We start from the raw sequence: 7,500 nt of genomic DNA on the forward strand, positions 1-7,500 counted from the left end.
ACATTGCACTCTTGGTCCCAGGTCATTACAATGTAGGAGTAATTTCCAACCTAAAAATTAAACCGTATTAATAAATATTAAACTCCTTTATAATCCAGACACTAAATTGACGAAGCTAATACTTACCCTCACAGAAGCAGAGGACTTGCGTTTTCCTCCAAACTGGAGTTCATTTTCGAGGGTAAAGTAATCTGCATCAAATATGGCCCTTTGAGTATCAAGGTAAGCTTCTTTGATAAGGGGACATTTGTTGATGTAGACGTTCTGCAAAAAGATTACAAGTTTAATTAATCCAAGACTTAAAAAAAGTATATATATATATATATATATATATATATACTTAAATTTACTTACCTTTATGCCTTCATTGTAGGTAGAGTAAGAACTTATTGCACTTTCTACTTCAGCATACACATCACTTATTAGCATTCCATCCAGTGGTTGAGTAGTCAAAAACTTTCCCTGTTTAAAAAAAAAAAAATAAGCAAAGCTATCAAGTAATGTTTGCCATATTTCCACTTGAACAGGAAGCAATTAACCCTTACCTTTACTAGGGTGGAGCCTGTAAAGTTCATCTTAGCAGTGATAATGGCATCCTCATTATAATACCAGCTATTATCTGCCAAGTCTACCAAATCGAGGTCTCCAATCTCATTACTTGAGCTTGACAAAGTCTTTGCCGTTAAGTTTGAAGTAAATTGGAGAACTCCTGTAACAATACAAATGTCTAATAAATAAAAATTTAAGAAAATAAACACAACCATGAAAAATGTTAACATTTCCTCACCATTTATGGCTGCATCTTCCGTTAGATATACTACTTCAGATGAAAAGTCTACCAAGGCATCACTTCCTGTTGATTGACTCACTTCCACGTTATTCTCCACTACTGTCAGCCCTTGAATCTGCTTTAGGCCTGTTACAGTTTGCCCTCCTTGTATCTGAGGAATTTAAAAAATTACCTTTATGGCCCTTACCCCCATTTGATGAAATGGGTTAGGATTTTTGTATTGTTCCACATTCAATTTTGTAAAACCACAAAATCATCCAAGGCTCTAAGATCAAGCCTTACCTTTAGTGTATTTGCCGATTCTGCAGGGAGGTTCACACCATTGACCTTTCCAGTCACCGCCACATTAGCTGTACTAGTGATGTCACCAAACTGTACATTTGTTGTAAATGTTTGGGGAGTATTTGTGGTTAGATAGTGGGTATCCATTTTCAGGTCATTCAAGTTTGTGGCAATTAGGTTACCAACTACTGCAACCCCACTTGGAAATTGCTGGAGGAGATAAATGTGCCATTAGTAATTGTATATATAAAAAAACAAATACAATTTACAGATTACAATATACAAAAAAAAAAAACATACTAAAGTAGCACTAGAAGTCTGCGAGCCATCAAGGAGAACTGCTTTTGTCATCAAGTCTCTGAAGTCAGTGCCATCTACTGTACCCTGAAATAGAGGGACATTAAAAGGAAATGAACATGACAGCCATCCATTTGTTAGATCCAAAGGCAGAGTATACTTACCTGTATACCGAGGGAGTTGGCGGTTATCGAGGGTGCAGATACTATCCCATTCACCTTTAAGCCTTTGTTAAGGTTTATTGGGGCATTCTTCCGCACAGCATGTGTCAAATAAGTGTCTAAATCCATTTTGTTTAAGGTTTGCGTGGAAATGTCCTTGAATGTAACGTTCTTTGTAAATGTCTTTTGACCACTTATGGTTACATCTTTGGCATTCAAACGCACAGCATCTTTTAGTCGCTGCGTCACACTTACACCACCCAGGTTTCCTCCAACATGGAAGTCACCAACGGTTACCTCTCCACCGAAGTCAATGTTTACTGCAATATATGGCATGGGTGAGATTGTGTGTGTGTGTGTGTGTGTGTGTGTGTGAGAGAATGAAATTGGGAGAAATTACATACCGACACTATCTACACTTTGTTTGAGAGCAGAGTAATCAAGTTTTTCCAAATCCACCTCATCAAAGGTACCATCAAGTGTCAAATTCTTTTCAGTAGAAATAGAAGAAAATGTGAATGCTGCCGTGATATCCTGGTCAGTGTGGCGAGTGAAAAGTCTTGTACCAAGGTCAATGCCATTGGTAGTAGCGGTGTTTATATTTCCTTTCACCGAAATACCATTTTCAAAGATCTTCTTACCTGAAATATACAATTACATTAACATTTGTATGCACAAATACTCCAATAAAAACAATTTAGAAAGCTGCTTACCAGTTAATTGAACCAAGTTATCGTCTTTATATACTGCATCATTGTGCACCACCTGTAGGTCCTTCCCATTGACAAGGCCTCCAACTGCAACATCACCTTGTAGGTTCAGATCACCCCAGGTAACAGACCCAGTCATGACATTGTTGCCATTAAGGTACACAGCATTCTCGGCAATGAGGCTAATGTTCAAGCCATTAGCACCACCTTTGTTTGCCGTTGTTACAGACCCCTTAACAGTCAGGCTTGCAATGTGCACATCTGAAGAGATGACCGAATCCACATCATCCGTGACAATGTTGTTCTTCAGCTGTGCAACATTATATCCGTTTATGCTCTCTACATCCAGCGAGCCAAGAACAGAGACTAGTCCATTTACAGTCAGGGTACCCGAGTGGGCAGTAGGGTTCTTGCGGCTCATGCGAATGCTGTCCAGCTCAGAAATATCGATACCATTCACTGTAAATCCATTCGACATGTCGATCTGGTTTGTGTCGAGGTCGCCAAATGAAGCAGCTGCCAATTGCTGTGGAGCAGTAAAGACCTGGTCTCCATTCTTGGTAAGCACCATGTTGAAGTCTACATCAGACACTTTGCCCTGCACTTGCAGCCTTCCTGCAGACACTCCATTAGTGAAAGTCTTCCTTCCAGTTACTACTTGCCCTGCCTTGTCCAGGTAGAGAGCAGAATCAAAGAGGGTCTTCAGGTTCACGTTGTCAACTAGCCCAGTTACATTCACATTCGATGCGAAAGTGACAGGCTTCTTGAAGGTTTTAATGCCTGCTATATTTTTGGTAGAGAAACTATTAACTAGTTCTTCAAAACTCTTACCATTGAATGTACTTACAAAATTAGCTTTAGATATGGTTAGAGAATTGCCAAAGGTTTTAATGCCCGATATTTTTGCTGTACTATCGGTACTATAAATGATGTCTTGCCCAAGATCGACAAGATTCAAACCATTCAGCGAGCCACTGTAAACAATGGTCGGAACACTTACATAATTCTTAAAGTGTATATCAAATCCTTTACCAGAAGGATTCAAAGTGGCAAAAAGATTTGTATAAACATCTGTGAAGTTTACTCCTCCAATCAGGCTGGTAGTTACGTTCAGATTACCTTGAATCTCTATACCTTCCTTCATAATTTTGCGTCCTGTGATTATTTGTGCACCATGAAGAGTAACCAAATTACTGAACAGGACGCCATCCACGGTACATACATTGCTTACTTGTACCGATTCACAAATCAGATGGTTGAAGGATTTGGTGCCCAAGTCCAAAGTAGCAGCAGTCTTGAGGGGGAAGTCTGATGGGAAATTCTTGCCGTTGACCAGGCCTCCAACTTGCAAGCTCTTGGTTACAAGTGTTGGCACAGTTAGCTTGCCCGTTAGTTGGGCATCTTCGTCCTTGAACACGGTAGTAGACAAGAAGGTAGATGAACTGACACCAGACAGCAAGTCAGCCGTCAGAGATTTGGCAGTCACATCGTTTATAAAAGCAAGTGGTCCTTTTAACTTTCCACCTGCTTTTGTAAGTGCATTCCTGTATAGTTGATTAATAATTACACCATCCACATCTGTAGAATCCACTTGCATATTGTCTGCAACCGTCAAGTTTTTATCCATGACAATGTACCCTGCAAGATGAATAAGATTTAATGTTGGTTCCATCAAGGCACAAGCTTAACCCATTAATTAAGCAGATTGGCAACTTACCCAACTTCACTGGACCGGTTAAGGTAACCGCATTTGACAAATCTAGACCACCTACAGTGCCCCCTTGAGGCATGTTGATATTTTTTGCTTTTAAGCTCTTTGCAAAGCTCACACTGCCTGTTATTGCATATTCTCCAGTGGTGGTTGCAAGATCACTCACAGGCACATCATCCAGGGACTCCGTTTCAAGGTTGGTTACATCAAGCCTTTTAGTAAAAGTCTTCTTTCCCTTAATCTTGCGCATATCAGCAAACCTAAAAGATTAAAATGTTAGAAAAATGAAAAAAAAAGAAACAAACTAGAAATAAAAAACATACAAAACACATACTTTACAAGTCCTTCCAATGTGGAAGTAAGAGGGAACACTTGATCATTTGTATCAAACACGGTTTGGAAGGATGCATTTGTAGCACCAAGATTCTGAACAGTCAACCCATTCACAACCGTTTTAGTGCCAGTAATCTTTTTGCTAGTGGTCAAACTAACTGCATCTAAAAAGACAAAGTCATACCTTAAGATATAGCCAGTAAATTTATACATTTGCGATACACTACACTAACATTACACTACCCCCCCCCCTCCTCCAATGCTACAATGTCTGGTTGTTTGGCACATACCTTGTAATGAAGTTTCCATGGAATCCAATTTATTGCTCAGATCTTGTAACAAGTCCTTGTTGTTTTCAATATCAGCAAGATGAGCTTTGTATTCATCATAAGTTACTCCACTTGCAAGATCAGTGTTTGGGAATACGAGGTCGTTTGCTTCCAGATTTACCACTGTCAAGGTCTAACAATTTAGAGTATTGGTAATTATCTTCCTACACATCCACTTCATCAAGGTAATAAAAATTCTAAAAATTCTATGCCAACCTTGTTAATGAACAATCCACCCAAGATGGTCACGTCTCCAGTTATGTTGATACTTGGCGCTGCGGGATCAACCTTGTCACTAACCGAATTGCTTAGTCGCTCCTCTACGTTAAGCATTACTTGCCTTTGTCGCTTGTATTCGTTCTAATTCGAGATGAAAATATAATTTAGAATTCTACTCATCTTTGGGATTAAGATTAATCTATTTAGAGGAAATTTAGGTGCCTCCATATTATGGATCATTCCATCTATAGACATGTCTAGAATAGCCAGTTAGACAGTTTAATTGATACCTCAAGATGCTGCTTCTGGTTAGTCAGGGCAACGCTTTCATCCCATACAGGATTTTCAATTTCTACCATTTGTGCTATGACATTAATGCCCACAACACCTGTTGACGACTCTAGGATGACCTGCAAAGTTAAGTAATCATTGGCATTAATGATTAAAGGATTTAATCCCTTTTAAGTCTTATATATTCTTGTAAAAGTATACTCACCTTGGGAATTGAAGTACTAATTGATCGAATGTCCGTAAATCCTTTAGCCCAGCCAGTTATGGAAACTGGCAGTGTAGTTTCATTTGCCTAGGAAGTGAAGGACAATTACATACAATTCAAATAAAAGTTTGTATAATTTAATTATATACAAAAAAATAAAAATCAACCAACCTGGATATAACTTTCTTGGCTTCCATCCCAAACGAAAATTTGCAAGGTAGATCCCAACCCTGTCATTAGGACCACATCGTTTGAACAAGATGGGAGCTGTAAATTGAAGAGGTTTACTCATCATTCAAGTAAATTTAAAAATTTAACATTTAAGGTTGGACAAGCGAAGTCAAGTTACTTACATTGACGGGTACGATGTCACTGAAGCTAGGTACTCCCCCAGAGGGAGACAGGGTCTGCAGAACATGATACTGTCCCCGAGTTTCCACGTAAACTCGTGCAGAGTTAGACGTTACTACTACTAGGTGGTTGTTAAAGCCGGTTGCATATCTCCTCCAGGAGATTACATCCCCTGGGAGTACTATCACCTGTTGTAAGGTAACATCTTGTCTTCCCCAGTTATCAGTCTAAGAGTACAAGAGGATGTAATGATTAATTTGTGGCAAGACTTGGGATATTTATCCAACTCAAAATTTACACCAAAAGTTACAAGGGTTGCTAATATACTTACTGTAAGCTCGTGTATATTGAGATTTGTACCATCTTGCACCCCTATAATAACTCTTCCACCATTTTGCCAGGTTTTCATTAGTGTTCCAGTTGTATTCCACAAATTTGAAAATCTGCAAATACATCAGCAAGACATTTTACATCAATTAAAATTGCTGTATCAGGTCAAGTCATTAGCAACACAAGACCTAAATAATTAGTTATATCTGTTCTTACCCAGTCTCTATAGAGTCATCCTCTGCATTTATCAGAACTTGATAAAAGTGATTGCTGCTACCATCAGGACCAAATACAAACAAGAACCTCTTCTTCACAATGCTACCAAATTCCTCCACAAACACTTCTCCATAACCCAGATGACTTATGGTGCCATTAAGGTGAATGGTGCTGTGGCCTTTCTTGGAGTGAAGATCTTGGAGGCCCCACTCATCCTAGATGGCCAAGTGGAAATCATTGTTAATCAAGACAACTCTTAACAGCTACACACAGCAACACACACTTAAATTTATGTACTAGGGGAGACCAAGCAGTCGATTGCCGTTTTAGAATTAACTTCAAATGAACAATTTTCGGTTCTTTTGGCCTGGAAGTTTAACGACTTATTTGCATTCGAGCTACACCAAGTGGTTACCTGGATCCCAATATTATTCCCTCCCAGGCAACTAAGTCTATCGTAGAATTTGGCTAGGTTTAGGGGGTACAACCTATTTAATGTTAAACTAGGAAGGCTTATTACCTTAAATCTGTAGAAGATTGAGAAGGCAATCCTAAAGTGACAATATGGAATGACACGATTCATAAATAAAAACATATCTGCATACATAACCACTTTACTTTTGCAACCTACTGCCATTTGTAAATGAATAAGAGCCTTATTACCATGCTTAACAGGGTTTTTTGGAAATACATTCAACAATACTCCAGTAGTAATTTTAATCTTACCCCAGGAATAAGAGGGCATTCTGCAACCATTCAATTGAAGAATTCCTAAATTAATACTAAAAATTATCAAATAACCAAAAGCATCCTGGGTAATTAGCATTGAAGTCTCCCTTCATCTAACAGGTGGTGACAAGATTAAGAACTTAGTCTGAGGTAGGCAAGTCCCATGTGTAGTAAATTTTATAACATTTTACTAAAGTAAAACGTAAAATTTTAACCAAGATAATTAAAAGATTGCAAAATGCTGGGCAACCAAGCTTACGTAGAACAAACAAGTTTAGCTTAATAGCTTGAATATATTTAAAACTATCCGACTGAAATAGGACCTTGGTATAACAAAGATACTCCAAAAAATATTAAGGTCTACTTATTCATACCAAGTATTGATATTCTAGCGTCTAGAAATATTTAGAGTTCATACTTACTAGTATATAAAAGTTGACCACTTTGTCTTTGGCAATGACGACGACTTGCTGTCTATTGTTGGGATTATGAGGATTGTAGGTACGGTACTCAAACGCGATAGCAGAGTCGAGCGTTAGAGGTCTG

The 7,500-nt window shown here is 38.5% G+C and overlaps 1 protein-coding gene across 1 annotated transcript in view; it reads right to left on the reverse strand.

The window, feature by feature from the left end:
* LOC122243147 (uncharacterized) overlaps positions 1-7,500 on the reverse strand; it is a 10,589-nt gene that overhangs the window by 1,404 nt on the left and 1,685 nt on the right. The window contains exons 7-27 of the mRNA XM_043000635.2: positions 7,377-7,500; positions 6,226-6,440; positions 6,011-6,122; positions 5,682-5,906; positions 5,500-5,595; positions 5,329-5,415; positions 5,123-5,242; positions 4,830-4,973; positions 4,575-4,746; positions 4,286-4,448; positions 3,958-4,211; positions 2,244-3,878; positions 1,935-2,171; positions 1,534-1,850; positions 1,373-1,456; positions 1,073-1,282; positions 788-941; positions 546-709; positions 355-462; positions 127-264; positions 1-50 (exon numbers count right to left, since the gene is read on the reverse strand). The exon at positions 1-50 is cut by the window's left edge and continues 100 nt beyond it; the exon at positions 7,377-7,500 is cut by the window's right edge and continues 4 nt beyond it. Coding sequence (XP_042856569.2) covers positions 1-50; positions 127-264; positions 355-462; positions 546-709; positions 788-941; positions 1,073-1,282; positions 1,373-1,456; positions 1,534-1,850; positions 1,935-2,171; positions 2,244-3,878; positions 3,958-4,211; positions 4,286-4,448; positions 4,575-4,746; positions 4,830-4,973; positions 5,123-5,242; positions 5,329-5,415; positions 5,500-5,595; positions 5,682-5,906; positions 6,011-6,122; positions 6,226-6,440; positions 7,377-7,500 — 4,809 coding nt within the window. The remainder of the gene's footprint in view (positions 51-126; positions 265-354; positions 463-545; positions 710-787; positions 942-1,072; positions 1,283-1,372; positions 1,457-1,533; positions 1,851-1,934; positions 2,172-2,243; positions 3,879-3,957; positions 4,212-4,285; positions 4,449-4,574; positions 4,747-4,829; positions 4,974-5,122; positions 5,243-5,328; positions 5,416-5,499; positions 5,596-5,681; positions 5,907-6,010; positions 6,123-6,225; positions 6,441-7,376) is intronic.

This window comes from Penaeus japonicus, unplaced genomic scaffold (genome assembly GCF_977035675.1).
Source record: "Penaeus japonicus unplaced genomic scaffold, GWHDUDI00000001_assembly GWHDUDI00000019, whole genome shotgun sequence".
In the NCBI taxonomy this organism is placed as follows: Eukaryota; Metazoa; Arthropoda; class Malacostraca; order Decapoda; family Penaeidae; genus Penaeus; species Penaeus japonicus.